The following is a 27,257-nucleotide window of genomic DNA, read 5'->3' on the forward strand; positions in this document are numbered from 1 at the left end:
GTGCGTGTGTGTGTGTGGGTGCGTGCGTGCGTGTGTTTCCATACCTTCTTCCTTTCAACCTGACTCGGATACAACAGGGAATGCTTCTAATGGATGCAGATTAAATTGTGTTTGAACACTGAACTGAAACAATGCCACAATATCTTTAAGCAGTGTAGGCAGTACTTTATCAATCTAGCATTGCGAACTGATATGCACAGATCTGACACAGATGTGCATCACAATATGCAATATAATTGGTCCTATTACACAGAGTATTGATATGACAATAGAGCTTGTATGCTTTTCAGTAAGACTGTGTAAAAGTGTAAACATAAATATAATGACCTCTCCATCTCAATATCGACTGCATGTGTGTGTGTGTGTTGGTATGTTTGTGTGTCTTTCTTTCTTTTATTCCACAGAGAAGAGGCTTGCAAAGGATTTTCGAAGGTTGCGGATGGTCTCTGCCTTGGCTTCTTCCTGACTAGGATTTTGGTGCTGGGCGGCCGGCGTTTCTGGAATGTTGAATGTATTGGTAAGAGACTGGGATTTGCTACAAAGAGAAAGAAGTGGCAATAGAGGAGAGGAAGAGGCTATTAAAGTCATGCAGCAAACCCATGGAGATGGCTTATAAAAGTATGGCAGAGAGAAAATAAATAGGCCGTGACAGAGAGGAGATGAAATTCATGTGCTTTCTTTCGCGTCATTCATTTAAGCGATCATGACTCAAGTGCAATGTTTACATCAGGCTTGGGAATTATGAGAAATGGGATCTCTGGATGTAGAAACATGCACTTTATTCTGCGTTATTGTTTATTCTGGGCCACTATTCCTAAATGAAGTTCCAGGTGCAGAGATTTTTGCTAGCACATCACAATAAACCCAGTGCATACAGGCAAGTAGTAGCCTTCTCTTTATCAAATGAATCACCTTGAACTAAATTGAGGAATTGTGGGAATTTTAAGATGATCACATTCATACTTGCTGACATCTGCTTGACAGTGAAAACAAATACAGTGCACATTTTCATCAAGAAAAATGCAATTTCCACAATCAAGTGCATGAATGGTTTGAGAGTAAGACCGAAGGAGGCCATCTTTAGCATGCAAAATACCAGATCATCTAGTGAGCATACTTCTGTATCTCCATAGTTTTAAATTTGCGTTTACCTATACATATAAGCCACATTAATAATTATCGTTACTGTTATTGTCAAGCATCATTGTCATATATTATCAGCACCAATATCGAAATTGTCTATGAGGTCATCTTTGTATGTTTTGCATTAATTATTTAGTTGCATTTGGATGTGTTTGTCCATTTACTAAAACTGGCTTGCTGTTTATCGGAGTTGCTTCATACTCAGGATTTGTCCAGCTTGTCATCTGTATGCCTCCCGAACGTTAGAAATTGTGGCAAGCCTTCTACACATCTATACCCCTGTAGCGTTACCTGCAATTCACACATTTACTTCTAATCATATATGTTATTCATTTGCAAATCTAATGATGTATCTCCACTATCTGATGTATTTTTGATGGGTAATGAAATGGAAAAACACATTCAAATGCTCGAGTGAATTCTACAAGACATCATGAAAATAATAATCGAAGTAACTTAAGTTACACTTTTCAATCAAATATGAGAGAGGACCAGAAAAAAGTCTTACTTAAGCTGTGGGGATCCACTCAGGGCTGGATGATCAGGACTTGGTTTCTGTGGAGGTTGGGGTTTCTGCTGTAAGGGAGGTCGTGCACTCCCAGGTCCTCCCTGGCCCTGTGTTGTAGGCCGTGGTTGCTGTGTAGTGGGGGGACGAGGACCCCCCTGCTGTTGTGGGGTTGGTTGTGGGGCATCCTGGCTTGGCTGCGACCCACCTTGAGTAGCCTGCCTGGTTGGCTGGCCTTGTCTTTGCTGCTGGGGCTTCTGCTGAGGTTGGGCAGCGGGTTTAGGCCCCTGGCCGGCAGTTTGAGGCCTCTGTGACTGGGGGCTGCCTTGCTGGGGCCTCGGTGACTGGGGAGAGCCGCCTGGGCCGCGCTGGCTGGGTCCCTGTACTGGAGGGGGCCTCTGCGGAACCGCGGACCCTTGACTGAGTTGCCGCTGTGGTGCTGGGTTGGGTGGCTTGGTCTGTTGAGCAGGGGGGTTCTGAGCATTAGGACTGGTCACAGGCTGAGGCTGGGAGGGGGGCTGGCCCTGGGGAGAGGGGCGCTGCTGTGTTGGAGCCCCTTGACGAGCAGAAGAAGTGTTAGCAGGTGCCTGTTGTGGACCTCCTGAAACATATGAATAGATCTAAATGAGTACACGGTGTAAACTTTACAGATGTAATTCAGGGTTCCATGGATTTATAAACGCAATTTCGATTTGATGTATTGTAGAGTTGATAGATACGATAGGAGTGCTTAACTTTGTAAGAGAAAACATTTCTCTGCCAATGCCGTTTTCCTGACAAGTTTTTACGGTAATCTGTAATTCCGCTACTATCCACTAGATGGTGCTTTTACCCAAATTTATAAAAAACTGAAGCAAAAACTAATTTAACAAAATTTTTAACTCTGTGTATGTTTTGATCTTTCTGAATCTGATCTCTAAAAAATTCCTTTACAAAAATTATTTCAGCTTTTTGCTCAAAATTTGGTGTTTTGGGAAAAAACCTAACCATATTTAAGAGGTTATAAAAAGCGAAAAAATTAACATAGGATGAATGTTTACATAATTATAGAAGAAAGCTTTCCTTGAAGACATTTTGTGAAACTTTTGTGAAAATGCTGGTGGGGAATGTGTTAATATACCAAAACTGTTTAGATGACCGTATTGTAATCCTTTACCTTGTGGAGGAGGGCGCTGTTGTGCCTGTGGAACTCTAGCCCCAGAGACTGGTTGAGGTGAAACAGCTGGCGCCTAGTGTTACAAGTGTGAAATAGGAGGGGAAAAGTACGTTAGATCATAGGCTCAGTTTTACAGACAAGGCATATATTAAGCCAGAATCAAGGCTTTAAATAGCTTTTATAAATGTTTTTTATATAAAAATTACCAGTGTTGATTAGGGATGCTCATATTGACTAATTAACTGTTAACCGAAGGACATGACTGGTAACTGAAGGACATTTCGAAACTTTTCTATCCTTAATTTGTGAATGCCCTCTAAATGACAGTCAGCGCTGCCCTGATGATCTGGAAAGTAACCATTTGTATGAGAAATAATTTGTACTGCTATAGGTGTCCGTGTTTGAGTATGGTTTGGAAGGAGCACAGAGACCCGTGTGTGTGCTCGCAAGATGGATGCGGTCTGTTTTGCGCGCATCTGAATATATTCATAATATCTACATATTTTATGACCATTTCTGTCCAGTGTCTGTTGAATTCCAAATTCCAATAAAAGCAAACCTCATGACCTCATTGATGTGATTAAAAAATCAGGGTTATTTCATTACATTTAAATATTTCCTAAAATATACGTACAACATTAGCATTTTGTTATTGAGAAATTAATTTAAACTTGTTTTCTCTGCAGTATTCAAAATCGGAAAACACTATCTTTTTTTGTTTTTTGAGCTATATTTTCCCAATTAAAATTTTCAGTAAATAATGCAAATAAAAACATTATTTTTATTAGGAACGTGGCAGAAATGTTGTCAGTAGTTGGCAGAATGAAACACAATTATAATTTTACTTAAACACATACAAATAAATAGTAAATTTAGAAAAACTATATTTTTTTAAGTTGTCCTTTTTTTAGTATATAGACAGTTTCAACAGTAACAACATAAACAAACGGCTTTCGTGAAATAAACTTAACTTCCGGCAAATCCGCAAAGATTCTTTTAGAGTAGTTTATTTCTGATAACAAGCAAAATAACAAGTAGCTAATCATAGTTCAAATCATAGCTAAATTGTATCAAAAACTACACTGAGCTAACGTTACTGTGTAAAGTGTACTATATAATGGACACAATGTTAACTACAGATCGGCTGCCGGACCTCCCATCAAATAGGGGTGATCCATAATCGCCGTCTCCCCTCGTGTTTATAAAACCAAACATTTGTTATTTTTTGACGAGGTACTGTATTTGTTCCAGAGTTCAGTTTAGCCACTAACCGGACCATTAAACAAACAGAGACGGAAATTAAGTTCCGCCCAGATGTACGTTCAATGAAACCGTCTATAAACCGCTTTAAAGTCCATGTAAAGTCATTTCAGAGAATTGATTCTGAATGCATAATAAATATTAGAAATGTATTGCTGAAACACGTTACAAAGACTGTGAACTATAATACTAAATTATGGAGTTACATTGTTAAACAGTTTTACCATATCTCTGTGTTTAGGAATATTTTGGGTGGTAGTGGCAAGCATCACCCTGTCCCTAACACAATCGCGAGCATCCATTAGCAGTATTTAAAAGTTGAGGAAGACAGAAGCATTCCCGCGAGTGGCCGTAGTTTTAGTGGTGCCGACAGGAGACATGTCCCAAACGTTTGAGAGCAGAGAATCTTGCCTGTTTTTCCAAGATTTTGATAACTTATTTTATTAACTTTTAATCATTCAAAGTTTTGCTCTATCAACAGTAATACAATAAATTAAGTAGCACAATCACAATTTACATTTATAAGGACACTTCATACCTTTATTATGTCAATCATAAATCCAGATGGGATTGTGATTGTCCATTCCAGGCGTTTACAATAACATCCATACTTTTAGTCCACAAACGTTATAAATAGACGAAATATTGATATTGTTTACATGGGTACTATACATCCACCGCGGTGTTACTGTGTTAAAGTGGCATGAAATCTGATCCATTAGTCTTACATGTAAAATGAGACACACATCAATGACATTATTATTATTTAACATGCAGCTGATAAGTTTAGTCTTAAACAACTTTATGATGTTATTTTGCACTTTTTTTAGCTATAATCCAGAACTGTGTATACTGTCTTTCTGTGGTGGCTATTTAAATTCATTATCAGAAAAACATTATCAATGTGACAACAGTATACAGGTATTTACCAATGTGTATTATAGAGTCTAAAGCTTATTGTTAGGGGCAGATTGCTGTCTGAAGGCTTTGTGGTCTGCCCATTAGATGAATGCTACGGCCATTTGTGCTGATCTCAGATCCATTAGAATGATACGTTACTTTAGAGTCCCTTCTGCATCCAGAAAAAAGGTATTGGGGAACATTTAGTTCTTGGATAATCGCCACCAATACTCAGTCCTATTAATTAGTACCGGAACTAAGCGGTGCGAAAGCGGCTTATAAATCTGTCAAAGTAATGCAGCGGAGAATAGAGTTATCATATATAGGTTAATTGTTAAGTGAAAATGTATAAATGCTTGTATTAACCGCAGTCTGTAAATGACATTGCGCGATTTCTTCTGTTCATTTGCTTTGCCAGTGATGGGTTGGTAATCTGAAAATTTTGGAGTGACTTAGTGGGTTGCACTGTTGCCTCACAACGTCTCCAATTCAAGCCCTGGCGGGGTCAGGAGGTCTTCCTGTTTGGAGTTTGCATGTTCTCCCAGTGTCAATGTGGGTTTACTCCGGGTACTCCGGTTTTCTTTTATAGCCCAAAGACATGCAGGTTAGGTAAATTGGAGATGTCAAATTGCCCAACTTGCATATCGATTAACTTGTGTTTAGATTAAACAGTTCTCGCTATTAATATAGCTATAGATGCTGTAATAGCATGAACATTTCCAACCCGTTGTTAATTTTTAAAACAATTTTACTGGAGAGATTATATCTCCGCTGGAGCATAATTTTTAGCAAGCTCTGATAATAAAATGTGTCTACTACTGCAATGTTTCATTAGTTTGATTAATATTGATTTACATATCAGGCTCTCTGGAAAATCCCTCCCAGGCCGCCATTGCTAGGAAGGAAATTAAAGCAAAGTGGTGAGGGCACAGATGAGGGCTGTTTGAAATCTTAAAGAGTCCCTAGCTTATGCATTAAAGACATTTTCCAAAAGAATCACTCTTCCTTTTATCCCATCTCTGTTTATCCCATCATTGCAAGCACAGATTTGGGAATATGAAGAATAGCAGTGATTGCTCTTAAAAGCAATCTCAGAGACATGCTGTGGCTACAGCTTTTCCAGCCATATTTTTGCAGCTGAACATCTAAATCGACAATGAGCTTCACTGTATTATTCAGCAGCATATGCTGCATTAGCAAAAGGTTTCAGTGTGCATTTGTTTTAAAGGTCAGATATGCTGCCAAGGAGAGTTTTTTATATTGTGTGCCTAAGCAACTAACAGTCTGGTTCAAACCAGGTTTGCATTGAACAGTATTCTTAGCGAGCTTTGGATGAGAATATATGTGAATGTTTTTGTGCGTTAACCTGAGAGCGAACTGGAGTGGGAGCTGAAGTGAGCGTCACAGTCTGGTTCATTTTGTTCAGAACAAGATCAGCAATCAAAGCCCGGTCCTCATCCTGCTGGTCTCCTATGAGAGGCATTGAGCAGCCCACCACCTGATAGGCACACACAGTATTTGCTCATGGCAGCTGGGATGTTTTGAAAATGGCTGTCTCTGCACATGTAGCCTGTAACCTCTTACCTCTATGATGTAATCTCGACCATCTTTACCATGTAGTGCTTCTACGGCACATATATCAAGGCCTCCGAAAACCTCAGAGCACACGTCCACCCACTTACGATACCTGACAGGTAGAACGTGATAATGATGACCTTGCTTATTCCACTAAAAGCATCCACCCACACCAACACCTCACCGTAGCAAACAAGGAAAATCCGGATTACTGCTAGCAAGGCACCAGTATTTAACGTTTATTGTCTTTGATTGTTGTGCCTGAAAAGCTTAAAGCACACAATTTTAAAAATAATACTAAATTATAATATACAAAACTGAAAATATAATATTTAAACTTAAATAATTACAATAATGAAGTTTCCAAATAATTTAGAATGTAAATAATGAGAATTATGCATTATCATATATTATGCATCTGCAATGCTAAATTATATGGAATATGTGTAATCCCACATAAAAAGGAAAATGAGAGAAAATAAGGGTTTAGCCTTTCCTAGACAGCAGTGAGATTAAAATGAGAGCAAATCAGGACTTTGGGGATTTATGGTCTTGCTTCAGATGTTTCTTCTAGTAATATCACGTTTTTATTCTAGAGTTTCAAATGAGATTTCAACAATTTTCCTAAACAGGATTTTGATTTGCCAAGACACCAAAGCCTGCAGTCAAGTGTCATATATTTCAGTATGAGCTTAATCGTACCTCATTAAATTCTTCTTAAATTAAACTATTAACTATGCTGTCCACATTCATCATTCTGTTTATTTCATTTGTTTATGTTTTATCTTATACAAATATCTGAGCAAAAAAATTTACCTCTAGGATTTCTGACATTATTTAATACGTTTTTTATGTTATCTAAATAATCTAATATCATTCTGTAGAAGCTGTATAATATTGCCTTTATTAAATCAAAATATCTACCTGTCAGACATGGCCACCTGCTCTAACATGGCTGATCCTGTGTTGGTCTTCCAGTTGCCGGATATAGATGTTCTCCTGCCCGATAACAAAACAAGTGATATACTCGATGTTTCTCAATCAATTTAATGAAATAAATGCACAGTTAGGATACATATGAGATCAAAACAATATTATAATAAGAAACTCTTACATGTAGGCCTTGTAATTGTCACCGATTTTTTGGATTCGGACGTCATACTTGGCATCTATAAAAGGTTCAGATGTGGCATATGTCTTCGTCAAAGCCACAACACTAGCAATGTCTTGGAAATCGTATTGATTGTCCACTTTCACCTGTACAGAGAATTTTAATTACAGTAACAGTATCTGTAAGCCAATAATATAAATAGTTTAAATGAGTTAAATGAAGTATTGGTATAAACAGTTCAATGAAAAATGGATTTTTGTCGTACTTTTCCCATTCCTGAGTGAGCATGGCCCATCTTCACAACCACAGGAAAGCTGGGTGTAGTGATCTTATGGACAGAGAGATAAAATAGTTTTTATTTTAATAATTGCACTCATTGACAAAACTATATGCAATGTTTTAAAGAAATTATATTTGGGTCAATGACGTGACGTTAATTATTTTATGTCCATATGGTTCAAATTAAATGTAAAATGGTTAAAATTTCAAAATAAATTTGCAGATTACTTCCATACATTCTCTGTTTTGAGGACCAAGTCTAAAGTTTCTGTTTTTATTTCATTTTGAAAGAATAGGGGATAATTGCAAAAATCTCAATGTGGTGTAACCGATCTGTGTCAAGTGGTGTAACTAGTATTTTTTTAAAAATGAAAATATAAATAAATTCATAAAAAATGTGGAATAAAATATAATTATCTAGTTTAGTGTAATATGATTTTTTTACGTACATTTTTACATCATTTGTCATAGATTTTTTAGAAAACAGAGCTGTTTTCAGCATATGTCCGGACGAATATTACAAAAACGCATTAAAATGTACATTTAGTAATAACTTATAAAATGTTTTTCCGTGTGATATTTTAAAAATGATTTTTTTATGATTACGCTTACATGCCATCAAGGTGAATAAAATATTTAATATTTCTCATTCTTTGGTGCAATTGGCGGTTACACCATTTGACATTTTCAAGTCCATTTAGTCTTAACTTTCATAAAAATTGTGCAAATGTAATTTTTTTATTGCATAAAATCAACATAAATACACTATGTGCATTGAAATATACCTGATGCATGCTTTTAAAACACTTTTTTTTAAAATATTATTGAATTTCTCATCTTGCCAAACCATTTTTGTCACTGACCCCTTTAACAAAGAAATAAAAAATATACATTGAGTAACTAGTAGACAGAGTCAAAGCTATTGGATATCACAAGATTGAGCACAGCGTTTATGAATAGGGCAAAATGCAATGCTTAATAATGCTAGCAGTGGAAGTCCCGCCTTCCAGTTAAAAGAACCAATCAACAATCAATAAAGACTGATGATTCTCTGGGGGAGTGAATCTATATAGAGTCGTGTTAGATGCTTGCCAACATGTCCGCATGCGCCGTAGCAATTTTATGTAGCATTTTAACACATTTGAGCTTAAGAAATAAAAGTTATGGTACAGTGAATGTCAGTTTTAATTATTAATCAAAAATATGTTTTTAGCATGTGATTTTAGAGATATCTGTCTTTCCCTATTCAATTAGATAGGAATTTAGTCTCACAAAACTGAAATAACTGCCTGAAGGCCTTGCAAACATGGTTAACAATGTGCTAAATTTGCAGACTCCGTGTTGCTTGATAGGCATTCATTTAATAATCCTGCAGCCGAAAATTTGCACGAGCAAAATCTGCCTACACAGGCACGGTATAAACTGAGAATGCTGCTCTTTGTCATTCATAAAGGCAAGGCTAAGTGAGAAAACATTCTGGCAGATTTTTTATGCATGAGGAAAACCAGGCCGGTGCCTGCAGACGAGCAGTATGGGATAGCGTGGCACTGCAGCATGTCCCTTTCTCCTTTTAAAATCTAATACGACCTCTGTGAAAAGAACTCTGATGTAACACACAATTGTGTATACTGAAATTGAGCTTATTTACCTATACAGCATTTTACATATTAGTCTAGACCGAACTGTGCTGTGTTTTGTGGGGCAATGCTGAAGTAGGCCGTTGAATATGCATGAGCTTATTATATTTCTTGTTTACTCCATCCAAGCACCACTGTCCCTCCCACAAGTGGGATCCAGTGGGACAATCTAAAGCTCTGTATCATCAGCTAGAGGTAGTGTTTACTGCTGGGCAGGGCCAAGACGAGTACAGAGACAGATGGTTAAACTCTCTCACCATCTCCTTGTGGTTGGGGTAATAAACCTGGTCAATCAGTGGGAACTCCTCTGGACCCAACTGCTTGTACAATCTGGACAACTGAGCGAACTGCAAGGCGTAGACGTACACAAACAAACAAACACAAAAACAGATATTGGGCATTAATAATTGTTGATATTAAACAGTAGAAGGTGCATTTTGATAGTGCTAAATTTTTTATTGTAAACATATACAATTATATTTAAATGGACACACAATATATATTCAAATTGACAGTATTCAATCTTTAATGTCTGAACATACTTAAAAGCAAGTGTGCAATTTCTGCAACAAACAGAATTGCACAAAACAACCCTGGTTATGCCATTGACATGAGTTTGGGGCAAGACTTTTCTCGCTGGTGCCTTTAGTGGTGCAGAAATTGAACACTACCTTAGACTGACCAGCAATAATTAATATATGCAATGCTCACCATCCACGGTTTGTCGCAGAAGTTGTAAACAGAGTGCAGAGAATTGACACTGGGAATGCCAGCATACTGAAGACCAATCACAATGTTCCTGTGGTCGCCATTCTTAGCCATGCTAAATGCATGCTGTCGCACCAGAACAAAATCTGGTTTAAAACACCTAAATGACCAGAGAAATGCCGTTTAACACAATCGTTAATATCTTTATGGATTAATATCAATATTGTTATTGACAACCTCACATATTATTTAAAGGGACACTCCACTGTTTTTGAAAATATGCTCATTTTCTGGCTCCCCTTAGAGTTAAACATCTGATTTTTACAGTTTAGTAATTTCATCACAATGATATTAACCTCTTCAAAAGCACCCAAACCATGAAAAGACCTACCTTCTGTCTATCAATATTTTCCATGAAGTCATTGGAGGAACGAGCGAGTCAGATGACGTCACGATATTTGACAGCGCTGTTTGGATATTATGTATTATACTCCCGCCTACTTTTAGAAACAATGTTTGACTGCGGGTTTGAACGCGAGTGTAATCTCATATACAAGTGTTACGATGTAAATAGTCCTCAGATTGTATATTATATTCTATTACAAGGCGTTCATGCGAAATCTGATGTAAACAATGGACAATATATCTATATTTCACGGATTATACCCATTTGTGGACAAAACGATCAACACAAAGGTAAGGAGTCCCGTTTATATTTTGCATATTGTCATCTAGGGGTGTGCATTGGCACTGCCCTCACAATTCAATTCAATTACGATTCACCAGGTAACGATTCAATTCGATTCTTCGATGCATTGCGATGCATCAGAATTCTACTGTACACAACAAAGCAAATTTTTAATCAGTCAAGTAGTAAAGTCAAGTGGATCTATTCTCAACAAAAACGAAAGTTTAGCAGCTTTAAGACAATGACAATTATATACCTGAGATGAGAATTTACACACAGCGTAAGTCTTGTCTAGTTTCCCATTAACTTCATAGAATCCGAAATGTGCCCATATGTCCACTTTCCATGGAAAAGGGTGCGTTTTTATTTACCCGTCTATCGCGGTCATCTCTCTCCACCTTAGCCATCTTGATTGTTGTTGTTATGCCCCCCGGAAGTTATTGAAACTTTACCTTTATTGTCCACTCGAGGCCAGAAAATAAACAGTGACATAATCGATTATGGCACTTTGCTGCATCGATGCTGAATTGTGCATGCACGCATTGCGATGCATTGCCGAATCGATTATTGTTGACACCCCTATTGTCATCTGTACTTCTGTAACAAAATACTATATTAATGATGCTAGGGCATCTGTATCTCAAAACAAAGACCATACACTGATGCTATATTATTCATGTTTGTAGACAGTAGGCTATATAGACATTGTTAGCAGCGTTAAAAAACTGACGTCTTTCCGCACCCGAGCTAGTGCGTGTCGAGAGGTTAAGCAGCGCCTGAAAATAACTTGGTAACTTTCAATAGCAGGGGACTATTTTCGGGCACTACGTAAATATCATTGCGCCTCTTGCAGCCATGGTACGGCAGCAATGTCCTTGATTATTACCCAGAATGAGAGTATAGTTCTTAGCCATATCTGCCTAGCAAATCGCAACTTTTAATTTTCCGGCGGTCTTAGTACATGATGTAACTACAGAAGAGTCAAGTTTTAAATAGGAAAAATATCCAAAGTCTTTGGTTCTGTTTTTGCGCAATGCTAATGGTCTAATCAGATTCAATGGATTATGCTAAGCTATGCTAAAAGTGGTACCACCAGACCTGGAGATCAGCTGAATGGATTCCAAAACTGTACAAATCAAATGTTTAACTCTAGGGGAGCTGGAAAATGAGCATATTTTCGAAAAAAGTGGAGTGTCCCTTTAATTACAAGTTCAATCAATGGATGTATAACTCTACAATTAGCTTTAATCATTTTGAATGAATGCTCTTAAAATTTCCAAAAATACTATAGCCTTAATTATTCTCAGTCCTGGTGTGTTTCTCTGCTAATTAAATGAACTAACACAAAGCCCCACCAATTTACTGTCTTTGAAAAACAATGTTGAGTAAGGAAACAAATTTTACAAATATAGGTTAAACCTACTTTGTGACTTTGTTGCCATTGCGGATGGCCTCAATGTCCACGCTATAGCTTCCTGTTGCATGAGCGACCAGGTTAACCTCAGAGAAATCAGCCTTGAAAACCAATGAAAATTACCAATAATTTGGTCAACGAATGGATCAATACATGACCATATAGTTAAATTGTCAGGATGTAAACAGCACCTGAGCCTTGTTTATGTTTACACACAAAATAAAATCATATCAACATACCCCAGAACAACAGTATAATGGTTTAAATGGCTTTTGGTCTCTATACAAAAGAAAACAAGATCAGTATAATTACTGAAATTTTATAATCCCTAAATTTATGTGCCCTAATTAAGAGTCTTACATGTGAAACAATATAAAAAGCGATACTCCAGTACAAATTGTAACCCTGTCTGTGAAATCCAGGCTAAAGTCTCATGATCTAATTATAAGATTAGGAGCATCAAAGTTTGATTTTTAATAATTAATTTATTTCACATTGATTTCAATATTTGGCACGGCCTTACTCAGTCAATATTAAATATATCAAAATTATATTTTCACAGAATGTTTTTTGCATTATGCTTAATGATGTTATGTGGAAAATAGTAAATTACAAAAATAATTTTATCTCTTATAAATTACTTTTGATTTCTACTAAGCTTCTAGAATAATTGCCTTACACATGCCAACGGCTAATTATTTTTTAAGACAAATTAGTTGACAGAATAGATCACTTTTATCCTTCTCTATAGCAGATTAAATCTGGCATTTCATTATGGGCCTATTTAACTTTTTTAACGATTCAAAACAAAAACAAAAACGATTCAATATCCAATTTAAAACAAACAAATGCCACTGAAGAGATTACAAAGGCTTTACATTATGATTTCCTCTCAGGCTAATTGAATTCAGACTTCAACCGGCTGAAATGTTTTGCTAATATGTAAGCACATTGTATTCATTACAATGGAACTAGTGGGTGTGTTGCCATGTTAGTATGAAGCAATTGGGGAAAAAAATGAATACTTCCCACCTGTTCTACTTTAATGTCAAATTCACCGTGAACCTTCTTGCCTTTGAACACTTTTGCCCTAGAGACAAAAAGACAATTTTTTAAGAATATTATTTACTGAATGACATCTGAAATGCATATGCTCTTTTTGTTGGACGTAACATTCTCGGTAAATGTGTCACTAGACCTCTTGTGAATTACTAAAAGCAGAGTCTGCTTTTTAAGTACACATGGATTATGCATTTATACTCTTGTCCCAAGTGGATCCTGAGGCTCAATAACCCAGGACATTTCAATCTGGACCAAAGAGCTATATACCCCCATTGTTACAATTTGGTCTTTTATAGTCTTGCTGTTACTCCACTAACTGAATCAATACCAAACTCAGCGCACAGACACGCGCCTGGCACACCCACAAATGCATACACACGCGCGTGACTGTATATAGGCACATGAGTCACGACATTTAAATAATGAGTCCCTTAGGCCTGTACTAGCATCACTTCAGGTGTAAGTCTTAAAAGCATAACCCCAGCATCATATCATGCATACTCACTGTTTCTTATAGCTAGCTTTTTTGCTGATAAATATATTCAAGGTGCCCAGATAGATTTCCATATCACGACGCACCTTTGAGCAACTATACAGGCATGCTGATCTTACCAGTCGGTCTGCTGGTCATCAATAACCAGGAGGATCTTGGCATTGCTCGAACCGATTCCTCTTTCGGTGGCCTCGTTAAAGGTGGCGGCGGCCGCGGCGGTGGTCTGTTTTACGGCGTTTGAAATGGAGGAGAAGAAGCCGGCGCCGGTAGACTGGCTGGGGGGTTGACGCCTCTCTTGAGATCCTGGCGACACCACCGGGGCAGGGCTCTGCTGCGGCGGATCGGGCCGCTGTAGATCGGTCATGTAGCCATTGGGCAAGTTAGACATAAAATTACTGTCCGACAGTCGACGTCGCAGGTAATTCATGGTGACGATGAGAAAAGATGCGTCGAATTAAAGAAGCGACGGTCGCTCTGTGGGTTCTGCACGGCGACTAACCAAAGCCAATGGAGATCTATACAGATATGTAATATCGACAGTGCGTCTTAGTTAAACAGCAGTCGGCAAAGAGACGCGAAAATCAGGCGATACGCAATTCTCCAGTGTGCACCTTAAAGCAAAAGTCGCGTATAAAACATTACAGTCGTCTACACAACATGCACATCTGCACTGCAACAGCTGAAAAAAAACTAATCGGCGCTAACGTTTAGAGATTTCGATTAGATTGACTTACAGCACCGAGGATCTTGTTCAACAATTGGCATAAATCAAACTCCTTACATGGATGTTAATGATGTTTCTTCAGTGGACATAGATGAAAAAATCGGGAATGAAGAGGCGCCTCGTATAAAGTGTGCTCCGTAAAGGTAGTAAGCGTCATGAGTGGAGCAGAATTACCTTCCGTCGTCCTCCGGTCAGATTCTCGGTGATCCGGTCCGGGATCTGGAAGGCGCGGTTATGGTTCGGTAAATGCAGTGATTGCATCACTCCTACCATCCAGTCCTGGCAATCCACCCAACGTTTTACTTTGACCCTCGTCGTTTTTTCTGAACCATCGTCGGGTTCACAATCGTTTTTTACGCATGGGGACGGGTCTGTGCTGTGTCCGTTCATACGCAGCACGATAACGATGAATGGGTAGGAAAGGGGGCTTGGGCACGTCATTCTGTTCATTTAAGTAAAATAAGAGATATCGATGTAGCATAGTTAACAGTGGGTGGCGTAGGCTAGTGATTGAAGATGTGAACTGGTAAATTAAAGGTTGACAGTTCAGCCCCTGCAGGTGGCGATGCTTCAACTATAACCACGGTGCCCTTGAGCAAGACCATTAACCCCAGGTTGCTTGAAGGAAACTGTCTCTGTATTGGAAGAGCATTACTTTAGCAGTGCAAAGATGGGTTTGAATGCACTGAATCCACTGTGTGTCAATTTGGGTAAAAGTGTCTGCCAAAAAGCCTACCTAAATGTAAATGATTACTTTTAAGATTATGTATTGTCCAAAATATTTTACTTACAATATATCTTTATTAGACTAAAATGATTCATTGACTTGGGAGACTTAATGACAATAAAACCAAATGATGATGTTTATTTTGTTTTAACTAAAGGAAGGGTTTTCAGCACTCTGGACAGTTACCACAAAACAAACATACTGGGTTTTCAGGACCCTGGACAGCGAATCTAGAATTGAAATGTTGTGGTTATATACTTGGACTATCTTTTACAGTTTTTACTTCAGCAAATATTTCCTTTTGATGGTTTAAGTTTTGATAGTAACTTTCTGTATAGGCATAAACCTTGAAGTGTGAATTCAAGCAGGTGTATGAAGTGTGAATTTGTTGACACCATGTTATTACCCAGGATAAAATGACAGTTCATTTTTACAGATGCACTGTAAGACAGGACAAGTAAAAAGTGTGGATTCTTGTTGCCCTTAAATTATTCATTTTGCTTTGTTAAACAAACAAGTCACTGTGGGGCGGTTTCCAGGACAGGGATTAGACTAGTCCTAGTCCTTTAGTCCTAGACTAAAGTAAATGTAAGAGCTGTCCAAACTAAAAACAGCTTGCACTGACATATCTTAAAATACATCAGTGCCCTTTGTTTTTCCCTTACAATGCACAACAGTACTGTTTTAGTAAGGCATGTTTGGTAAAACTAGTTCAATTTCCTAATTAAATTAAAGGACAAGTTCGGTATTTTACACTTAAAGTCCTGTTTTCAGATTGTTTATGATGAAATAGAACGGTTTTGACTGAAATTTCGACATATGCGGCTGCCCCGAGAATTTTCGGGTGTTTGTTGTTTCACCTCCTCTAGGTGTATAGGTGCACTGGAACAATCCTTCCTAAAATGCATTAAACTTTCGTTTACAAAGACGTGAAACTTACCGAGTGGTCAGGGGTGTTCACTGATATGCTCACACAAAAATCGCTGCAAAATACGCATTCCAACAGGTTTTATCGTAGTTTTTGCCAACTCCATTGACTTGTATTAGATGTTCTGTAAGGTACTGTATTACTCCGCGCCGGGAACGTTGTTTGTATTCTTGCAATTGGCAAAGGTGGATTATCGCCACCACCTGGGCGGGAGTGTCTATTATTCAAGCTCTCAGCGTAATAATATACGGGTGTGAGGCGTTTGGAAAAATAGGTCCACAAGTTTACAGAATGCTAAAACACCTGTTGGAAAGCATCTTTTGCAGCCATTTTTGTGTGAGCATATCAGTGAACACCCCTGGCCACTCGCTGAGTTTCGCGTCTTTGTGGACGAAAGTTTGATGCATTTTGGGACGGATTGTTCCAGTGCACTTATAGACCCATTGTAGAGGTAGGAGGTGAAACAACAAACACCCGACAATTCTCGGGGCAGCCGTATATGTCGAAATTTCAGTCAAAACCATTCTATTTCATCATAAATAATCTGAAAACAGGGCTTTAAGTGTAAAATACCGGACTTGTCCTTTAAGGCCTAGTCCTGGTTTAAACTAATCCCTGTCTGGGATACCACCCCTTTAAGTTGTACTAAAGTTTTTGAGTTCCTATAACAGTCAACAGTCACTGAACATAAAATGTCTCCTCACTGTAAAAAAATTAGCTGTAATTATGCAGCTGGTTGCCAGTAACTTACTAGAAGATAAAAACTGAAAATGTTTAATGTTCATTGAACTTTGAACAAACTGTTGCCCGTAAATAACATAAATGTCAAATCTACAGTAAGTTACTGGCAGCTAGTTGCCAGTAATACCCAGTAATACTGTAATCTTGTCATATCAACAAAGAATTTCCTGTTCTAAAAATGATCAATTAACAATATGCAAAATTTCATATGACATACTTTTTATCTTAACATAGGTAACACTATCTTGTGGCAATTTGTATGTATTTTATGAGATGCTAATTCATATTAATTCATACGACCACATTCATACCTTTTGTATGATTTGCCTTTGTCCCTGTAACGTTGGGATTATGGGTGTGGTTTCGTTATTGTTTTTTATGGTATGCTTTAGCATAATTAACTTTGTATGAATTCATACGATTTAGCCAACTCGTAACTATGAACGAATTCTCGTGAAATCATGCAGTTATAAAACTTCTATTTTTAAGTTAAACCCTTGATAAAGAGGCCACCTTGTAAAGGGAAGGTTACAAAAAATAAAGGACATTATGGGGCGGTTTCCCAGACAGGGCTTAAGCCTAGTCCCAGACTAACTTAAATGGTAACATTGTCTTGATCGAAAACAACTTGCTCTGACATATCTTAAAATATATCAGTGCAAGTGTTGTGTCTCAAGATGCACACCAGTAATGTTTATTTAAAATTATGCTTTTAAAAATGACTTAAATATCCTAATTTAACTAAGGCCTAGCTTAAGCTAATCCCTGTCCGGGAAACCACTCCATAGACTTTAACACTTGACACACATAACCCTGGTAAGTCAAAAAAGTGTTGAAACATGCACAAATAATTTCAGTAGAATAGCAAACAACAATCTTCTTACATTAGTAAATTAGCAATTTAATTTAAGCGTGCTGCCATTCAACAGATCAATAGAGTAAACAGATCAATCAACAGACTATTAAGCAAGCTAAAATAAGATTTATTGATTCAGCTCTTACTAGTTAAATGAGAGAAATGACACACCAAACTCAAAACCTTGGAGTAGCAGAGGGAATATTTCAGGATACTTATTTTAAACCAAATCAGGGTTCATAGACCTCTGATATAAGCGGAATATAAGCAAAATCTAAGCTGTAATACAATGAGGAATATTTAAGTAATTCCTCAAACTGTAAAAGTGTAAACATACAAAAGATCAAAACATGTTTGTTTAGACAAACAGATATTATAATGAATCATTCTACAAACCCATGTCCTCTGCAGGGTTGCAGGAGCCTGGAGCCTATCTCAGCCTATTATTAATACATTTTATACTCTCTTAAAACTCCAAACTCCTCTGAAATTAATATGACAACCTGCCCCAAGCTGTGTACTCTGTAATCAATGTGTTTTTTTTTCTCTATAATGAAAATTATGTTTAATTATTTCAGGTTTGAACTGTTGTTTTAAAGTGTTTAAAATCAAGAAGAACTCATAGAAAAAAGCATAATTGTGTATTGATGCAAAAATAGTTAGGAAACCTAGCAACTAAGACATCTAAACACTGCCTTAAATGCAATGCAGCAGAAAATGTGTCAGACGTTCAAATGCAGAAACATTATGATGTTTGTAGACTCCACTCTACATGTTTATGGTTTATTTCAATGTTCTCTCATTTTGTATTTGTACGTTTTTCACTTGATAAACCTCTACAGCCTATTTAACCATGCAGTATGATTTGTACAGGCAAAGTATGATTTATACTTTTTAAAATAGTCCTGTAAGATAATGAAACAGGACCTTGTACAGACAGATAGACCCTATCAATAAACAGTGCACCGTTAACATGGTTTAACTGAATGGTGAATCAGTAACACCCACATTAGCACAAAATGGAGGCGTAGGCACCAGACACCTCCAGGGCACAAAGCAATCTGAGACGTGACTTTTCAAGAGTTATTTCACACTTGAGCTTTACTGCAGTACCTACATTTCCCAAATTTACTTTCACAATTTCATCTCAACGGTGGGTAAAAAAAATCAATGTAATAAAATATTTATAATATGTTTGTATATTATATAAATTATTCATATTTACATATTAAAATTCATTTACAGATTCAATATCGGTTTGATTTATGTGCATATATATTGATGAACAAATGCAACAAAATTATAAACACATGATGTTTGATGCCAAGACTTGCCAAGCTTTCTGCAAATAACGTGAATAACTCATACATATGGGCCATTTCTGTACATTACAGCTGCTTAATGTTGTTTTAAGCTTATTTTGTTTGGTAATGGGCCATTTGGTATGTACATGGTGCATGGATTATATTCTTTCCTCAGACAGTTTCTCCAAAGCTTTTCTAGCTGTTTAAAACACACCTAAAATGCACACTCTGTATTAAAGTATAATGCCAATCCACACTTTGTCTCTTAGTGAAGTCATAAAAATCAGACAATGGAAAGGCTCGGAAACAGGTTCCACTGCCCTGAGAAAATATTTAATAGACATCATCTGGAACTAGTTGCGCAAGCTTGTCCTTACAGTGCACAATATGCATTGAATTAGAGTAAATTGTCACTTCTGGTGTTGACCACAATTCAAGGCCATCACATTAACATAGGAAGCTTGCCCATCTTTTCAGTACTGCCCCATTAGTGATTGAACAAAAGCATTGATATGCAGACACATGAGGGGTTCAGACAATCAGTCTGTGACATTCAAAACAACAGAAGCTGTTTACACCTTCTGTACGCCCCTCAGCACATATGTTAAAACAGCCATCAAAATGCATATCCGTTCTGTATGTTAATGTGCGTCTTCTGCAAAGGGTTAAGGCTTTGTATGAATATGATAGATAAAGCTGGTATAATCCACCTATACTAATGTGGTACACAAATCTAGGTTTAAGCTACTGTGAGAAATAGCTTTTATTTTATATTACATTTAATAATTTGGTATTAACATATTAGAAATTATTAGTTCCATTTGCAAGTATTTATACTTTAGTACACTACAGTTATAATCAAACAGAAAGTATTACGTTATGAGCCCAAAAAAGTAAAAAGTCTTGGGGGGCGATCTGCATTTTTTTACCCTTGAATTGAATCTTTTATTGCTTTTCATTGAACATTTGACTGAAGTGTATGTTGGCCTATTGCCTTTTTTGATAAATCACTTTTTGATGGGCATTGTTTAAGTCACACAAACTAAATGTTTTCCTAAAATGCAAGCTAAATGTTTGACAATATTGCATTTTGTATAAACTAAAATTGTCATTCTTTATAGCTTTAAGGTATATATACTCTGTAACATTATATGTATGATAATATGGGATAGTCTAGAGTCAGAAAAAAAAATTTTGGCTAGATAATCCCACTGGGTTGTAATTTAAAGGAACACACCACACTTTTTCAATATTTTACTATGTTCTTACCTCAACTTAGACAAATTAATACATGCCTATCTTTTTTAATGGGTGCACTTAATCTTTGTACAGCGCGTTGTGAATGCATTAGCATTTAGCCTAGCTCCATTCATTCCTTAGGATCCAAGCAGGATTTAGAAGCCATTAAACACTTACATGTTTTCCCTGTTTAAAGCCTGTTAAATGAGTAGTTACACAAGTAAGTATGGTGGCACAAAATGAAACATGGCGTTTTTTTTTAAGTGGATAAAAAATTAGGACTATATTGTATGGCGGAAGAGCACACGATTGAAGTTTGAGCGAGAGGGGAAATAGTCAGGAGTCACGGTTTATTTTGTGCCACCATACTTACTCATGTAACTACTCATGTCTTTAAATAGGGAAAACATAGAAGTGTGGCTTCTAAATTCATCCCTATTTGGATCCGAAGGAATGAATGGGGCTAGGCTAAATGCTAACACATTTATGATGCGCTGTACAAAGATTAAGTGCACGCATTGAAAAAAGATAGGTATGTATTAATTCATCTAAGTTGAGGTAAGAACATAGTAAAATATTGAAAAACTGTGGTGTTTTCTTTTAACCTGTGATAATTTAACATAAGCTAATTTAACCTATTGCTGGGTCAAATATAAACTTTCCTGGGTGTATTTAACCCAATGGCTGGGTTTGTACAGCACTTAATGATATAGAAAAATGAAATATTACAAATTTCTTTCATGTGGTAAGAAGTGAATTTTCTGAATAATTGCTACTTTTGTTTTCAACCACAAGGTGTCTCTGTTTCACACAACAAGTAATTCCCATTGACAAGTAATGCAATTCTTTCTCATGAAGGCACTGCTCTATTGTGGTAAATGCCCCATGTGGGTGGCTTCCTGGGAAAATCTGTTATAAAATGACAATCCAATAATGATAGGTAGTAAGCAGAGTAAATATTTACAGGTGATAATTACAAAGATAATTTGCAGGTAGTGTGAGAGCCAATCAATCACACGCTTATGGAGAATGTTACAAAATAAACCATAAAAAAATGAGTATATAGTTCAGTAGTAGTATGATCAGCACTTGAGTCATTTATTTTACCTAATCTATGTAAATTCAACAGTTCACTCTTCTACGGTGACACTTTACACATACTGTATTGGTCTCCTTGTATGCAAATGAGCTTAACTGTGTGTGTCCAGACGGAGTGTGTTTTTCAGTCACGTATGTAAGCATTTGTGGCTTTAGCATGCTCGGGCAGGATAGCACGGTACAAAGCTGTCTTCAGTACTGCAAAGTCTTTGTCTTTTAGCCAAAACAGAAATGGAAAAAAAGACGCATGGAAAGAAAAGGCCTGATGCATAAAGGTTAGGAAACTCACACAGTATAACTGCATGTATGGGCAAGATAGTGGAATGAGTAGAGCTCAGGTGGGCCTAACACTCTGAAAAATGCAGTCGGGTGAGATTTTAGATTAGGGCAGGGGAGGGGTTGTCGACAGGTGCTGACTCCAAGAAAGGAAACAAAGGACAGAGTAGAACTTGTTTGTGGATTCTGAGTGGATCCAGGAAAGGAAAAGTAGAATGGTGAAGTTAAAAAAAAAAGTATATATATTTATTAAAATGCACTTTAAGTGTTTTATTTATTATACATGAATGAATGTATATTTTCATAAAGAGCAATGCTTTTTTGCAACCACGTTTTTTTTCCGAAGTCTGTCATGTGCATGTGGATATGGTCTGTTAAGCAAAGGGTTTTTTAGCCAGGAAATGGTTTTCCCAAGAACTGTGATATCATAACAAGGAACTATTTGTCTTACTGTCCCAGTGCCCTAGCATGTTGATACTTGGAGAGGAGATTAGAGACACCTTACACCCTGTTTTATTTTAAACTGTGTTTCAGTTGCAAGCGTGTGCTTCAGTACAAATATCCACATCCAATCATCACACACCTCAACAAAACTCACACCATCATTCATTCATTTACCCATATTGTGATGGGTGGTTACATTATAAATCATTACAGATCACGCATTACAAATATTCATTATGAATTATATATTTACTCTATAACCCATTTTAGGCATGATCATGTGGGAGGTGATAGACAGCAATTCACAGCTTTTCTTTTGACTCCTCCCATACGGCACCTGTGGTGGTGGTAGGACCTCTCAAGCAGACAAAGAGCAGGGAGAAGGAGGGGCTTGGCCTCTCCGCAGCCAATAATAAGGCAGAAAGAGAGATTATCATGGAAAGCACAGTGCACTTGAGATCATTGAAAACATAAAGCTTAGGGAGGAACGGACTTGGTATTCAGAAGTCAAGTTGTTAGAGCAGAATTACACGGTTTACTAGGACAACACTGAAAGTTTGGAATCATGGCGGTCACAAATTTCCACTACATTACCCGGATGAGCAGTGGCTTTAAAGTGTACATATTGGAGGGTAATTATTACATTTTTATCTTAATACCGACTAGGCAGTATGTAATCTGCATTCAGGAATGCATTGTTTATTTTACAATTTTACAATCATATTTGTGGATTTATTTATGATGTACAGATTAAAATTTGGTGTAATATTTTTATGCAATATCACGAAAAGTCCATTTGGCACTGGTCTGTATTGGTGATGTTATTTATCAGTTTATTTTATGTAGGTAATAATGTATAAATTATAAACTGGTAAAATAAGAAAAAGTGAAAACTAAAACTACTGGCAGAAAAATAGGATGAGTTGTTAGTAATGTAATGAAGAGTGATGCTAAGGTATTCTTAAAGATTATTTGAGGATGCTGAATTAGTCTGACCGTTAGTCTGCAAATGAAAGAAAGATGAAAGGAAATGATGTGGGTCTGTTTTATCTTTAAAATCCTTAGAAAAATATCCCTCCCTGAGGCATTAAAAATCAGTCATCAGTCAAGGTTTAAGGTGTGGTTTACACCCAATCCCCCATCCACTGTCATGCAGAGTCAACTTGTCACAGTCCAATGCTTTGGAGATCTTCGCTAAGTGTGTGCGTATGTGTGTAAAGGGTTATGCCAACAATGGCCCCTCATCATCCGAGCCATTTAGAAGTTATCCGCTTGAAGTCTGATAGCGTCTTATATTGCAAAACTTCCTCCGTGCACATGCTTCAGTGCCGGTAATCCCCCATGATCAAACCAACACAGGCCTTTACTGGTCAGATATGTGGTTTATTGGATAGTCATTGTCTGTGATCTTGTTTGGGGGTCTCAAGCACTCTGAAACGTGTCGAATTATTGGGGTAGTAAACATTTAAGTATAGTTGTTTATTGTACACATACTTATAGTCAGTGAGGTAATGACTTAAGAGTAATAAATCCAGTTTAAAAAAATCTGTAGCTCTTTTAAAGAGTGAACCAATGAATGGATGAATTAAAATCTTAATGAGAATTAAGGGCCAAGTGTAGTTTCAAAGTCAATGTTATCATGCTTTTATTATATATTTCTTAGAATGCAACAATAGGTATATTTACCTGACTTAAATTGATGCTTCACAATGTTGTTGGCGTAAATAAAGCAATGATATTGTCAAAATACAGACAAATTTACTACACCGTAAAAAATGCAGCATGACATTAAAACAACTTGGTTTTGCTAGTTAATTCAACCTGCTATTTTAAGTTTTGACATTAGTTGACATAACTTAAAAAAAAGTTTAAATTGTTTTATCTTAATTTTTAAGTTAAAGTAACAAAAAAATATTTATTGATGAATTATTATTCATTTTAATTTATTCATTATTCAATTTATTTATTATTCATTCAGGTCTTAATTTAATGCATTTTTATATATTTTGGGTTGGCTTTATACAGCACATGCATCTAGGCCAACTTTATAAATACAAAATAATTCTTTAAATAAATCAAGATTTTAGCAAGTTTAAATTTTGAGTTTTTAAGATTTTTTATTTTGCACCTCAGGTCTAAAATCTAGCAAAACTGTCTAAATTATGTGCGAGCTCCTAATGAACTCCTAATGTTTGAATAATGCAGTGTGTGACTTTAATGACCTTTGCATGGCACAGTTAAAAAGATATTAGCATATGAATCATAATGTGTATTTCAGTTTGAATAGTCTGTTACAATTGTTGTGTTGGGTAAACATGCTGTGAGTCAACTCACATGCCTTAACCCACAAAGCCTGTTTTCCCCCCAAAGCGGTATGAACAACAAGCCGATGATATCTTCATATACTCATCGATGTCGTTTTATTTTTTTTGCGCATGTGTGTTTTCCAACATTTGAATGACATTTACCGTTAGCAGTGAATCAGCTGGGAAGTTGTACAGTAATACCCACAGAGCCAGTTCATCTTGCTTTGCCACTTAACGGAGTTTACATTTAACGGTGGTTCGACCACGTTTTTTCCCACAATTAAGATACACGCGCAGTGATGAAATTCTGAGGATTAAGTCAGTTGTTTACCTGTTTGCCACACCTTTACACAAGTAAATGAAAAACGACTGGCTGTGACCGTGAGAGCGCCCTGGGGCAATATCATTTATACGTTTTCGTCTTACAGGTCAACCCAATCTGAGAAGCGAAGACAGATTTCGACACATGACAAGCGACAGGATGCGTATGCGCCCCGCACATCCAATAAAGCGCAAGCACAGCTCAGAAAGAGGACGCACTCTTGAAGAAAGGTATGTTTATTATTAATAAATCTACATTTGATTCATGTTGTGTACCAGTACTGAGTTTTCTTTACTGTGTGTTTCAGAAGGGAGAGGGCCCTAAGTAAGAGTCTGGTTCGCAGATCATCTGGGTTCAGTATTCCTGAAAGTCCTACATCCACATGGAGCCCAACAGCCAGTCCAACACACCTGATCCCCAGCCCTGGGGTGTACTCCACCCCAGTGATGGATGAGCCTCTAGCCCTAATCAAAAAACCACGCCCAGAACCGGAGAAAACAGAAAGCCAGAGCAAAACTACAACAGTCAGACAAATACAGGTGATTATTTCAAATGTAAAATGTTCTGAGTTTGATTTGAAATATGAAAATAATTTTTTAATTAACAATATATTAAATTATAATTAGTATGATATACTTGATATAATTGACAAATCAATATATTTACATAATAGAGGTTTTGTGGATGTTAAAGGGTACCCCCCAAAACAACTTTTATATTATCAGTTAAATAATCTTATTGGATCAGTGCAGTGGATCGTAAACATGTTCCTTACGCCCCAGTCTATTCACAGACAAAGGTCTACATGTTAATTCAGGCCAATTTGGGCCTGGTGCTTCCTGTCAATCAGTACGTGTTGACCGAACATGTTTAGTGTATTATATACCATCTAGCTTATAACCTGAGGCCACAGTAACATTCATTCCCACTATCTGTGAGACACAACATAAAGCAGGAAAGCACTTTTGTGTTCTGAGAGAGTGGCTCTTTAGTGTGCGGACAGGCCTCTACCTGTCTCAGATATGCAATCCAGCCGGATTCAGGGAGAAAATGTGAGCAATGGGTGGAGGAATGTTGTCAACAAGTCTCAACGCACCAGCGTTCTTGTTGACCTGATAGTGGCATCGGGGATGAGGGACGAACAGTGTATGTACATGTAGGAGATTTACTGACCTTTCCTGTCCTTTAACAGGTACGACCTTCCGTTATCACATGCGTGTCCTCCGCAACAAGATCTACGAGAAAGCCAGAAGACTGCTGCGATCATTCTACGAGTAAGTTGAATAAGTCAAACTAGTTACTCTTGCTTTAACAAGTCCATGCAGATATCTTGTGATCCCAGAGAGAATTAATGCGTCATTACTTGACTCAGTCTCTTTTGTGTCTCTGAAGTTGTTGCCCAGCAGAGTTATGACCACGTCGAAGAGCATTTCCAGAGGAGTCTCGGGATGAACTACCACAGAGCCGCGTCCATCAGCGTGTCTGTAGACGACCACTTTGCCAAAGCGCTGGGTGATAAATGGCTTCAGCTCAAAGGTTCGACTTCTTCGTGCAACTCCTCTTCTGCTTCATCGTCTTCCTCATCCCCACCCAGCAGTCCAACCTTCATCCACTCGCCCAGCTACGGCCAGAGTCCCAAAAGGGCCCGCAAAGACACAGTTAGCCCTTCTACGACCACACCCAACATGTGGTCTGATAAATGAAGAGGAGAGAGAGGAAAGATGTAGATATGGACATGTAGAACCTGTGCGTTTTCTGCTGTAAAAAAGCAAAGGGAGAGATTGATTCTTTGATGGCCAGTGAGTACCGTGAGTTCATGTGTGGCAATGGTTGCTAACACTTTATGAGCAGATTGTGAGCAAGAGCTGTAAAATTTCCTCTCATCGTAGATGTCTTTACGTGAAGCTATTCAATGCTTTTTCACTTTCGGAAACTCCAATTATTTCTTGATAGCAAAGCATTGTTTGTAATGGCTTTAACTTTTGTCATTGGTTGTGTGGGCGCCGCTGGTTTTTATTCGTTGACTGTGATTGCACTGATTTTTGCTTACTTATTACATTTCACTTGTCTGTTGTAATCTTTACTCCGATGTATGTTATGTATATGTATGTATGTACATCAGGTCTGATGTATGTATATTTATAATAGACGGTATACCAAGACTGTGTGACCCAAAAAGAGTCCTGTGCAAAATAGGCCAAGAATTACGAGGTCGGAAAGTTTCATGTTTTTATTGCAAACAAATGCTTAAAATGAGAGTTGGGTAAACACTGTTGTTCATTTCAAACCCTGTTTAGATTTCAAGTTGTACTACACGCCAACTTTTGTAAATATTTGTAATAAAAACAATTTTTAAACGCA

At 37.3% G+C, this 27,257-nt stretch overlaps 2 protein-coding genes across 5 annotated transcripts; one reads left to right on the forward strand and one right to left on the reverse strand.

Moving 5' to 3' along the window:
- syn1 (synapsin I) lies at positions 1 to 15,073 on the reverse strand. Of its 3 annotated transcripts, XM_055168236.2 has the most exons (14): positions 14,051 to 15,073; positions 13,409 to 13,466; positions 12,386 to 12,477; positions 10,278 to 10,434; positions 9,824 to 9,913; positions 7,916 to 7,978; positions 7,654 to 7,796; positions 7,464 to 7,538; positions 6,549 to 6,651; positions 6,331 to 6,462; positions 2,805 to 2,877; positions 1,652 to 2,249; positions 1,118 to 1,151; positions 1 to 497 (listed from the first exon to the last, which is right to left on the reverse strand). In XM_055168236.2, exons 1-13 carry the CDS (start codon positions 14,356 to 14,358, stop codon positions 1,148 to 1,150), a joined length of 1,896 nt encoding a protein of 631 aa, XP_055024211.1. In that variant the 5' UTR covers positions 14,359 to 15,073; the 3' UTR covers positions 1 to 497; positions 1,118 to 1,147. The 3 variants fall into 3 exon arrangements, with proteins under 3 accessions (XP_055024211.1, XP_055024209.1, XP_055024210.1); XM_055168234.2 differs by lacking the exon at positions 1,118 to 1,151 and having other exon boundaries at positions 1 to 535; positions 14,051 to 15,072; XM_055168235.2 differs by lacking the exon at positions 1,118 to 1,151 and having other exon boundaries at positions 14,051 to 15,071.
- Positions 411 to 27,257, forward strand: vgll4l (vestigial like 4 like). 2 transcript variants are annotated; one of them, XM_073867747.1, is made up of 5 exons: positions 411 to 517; positions 25,003 to 25,126; positions 25,204 to 25,435; positions 26,089 to 26,170; positions 26,289 to 27,257. In XM_073867747.1, the coding sequence occupies exons 2-5, from the start codon at positions 25,041 to 25,043 to the stop codon at positions 26,597 to 26,599; spliced, it is 711 nt and encodes a 236-aa protein (XP_073723848.1). In that variant the 5' UTR covers positions 411 to 517; positions 25,003 to 25,040; the 3' UTR covers positions 26,600 to 27,257. The 2 variants fall into 2 exon arrangements, with proteins under 2 accessions (XP_073723848.1, XP_055024212.2); XM_055168237.2 differs by lacking the exon at positions 411 to 517 and adding an exon at positions 22,711 to 22,900.

This window comes from Misgurnus anguillicaudatus, chromosome 5 (assembly GCF_027580225.2).
Source record: "Misgurnus anguillicaudatus chromosome 5, ASM2758022v2, whole genome shotgun sequence".
In the NCBI taxonomy this organism is placed as follows: domain Eukaryota; kingdom Metazoa; phylum Chordata; class Actinopteri; order Cypriniformes; family Cobitidae; genus Misgurnus; species Misgurnus anguillicaudatus.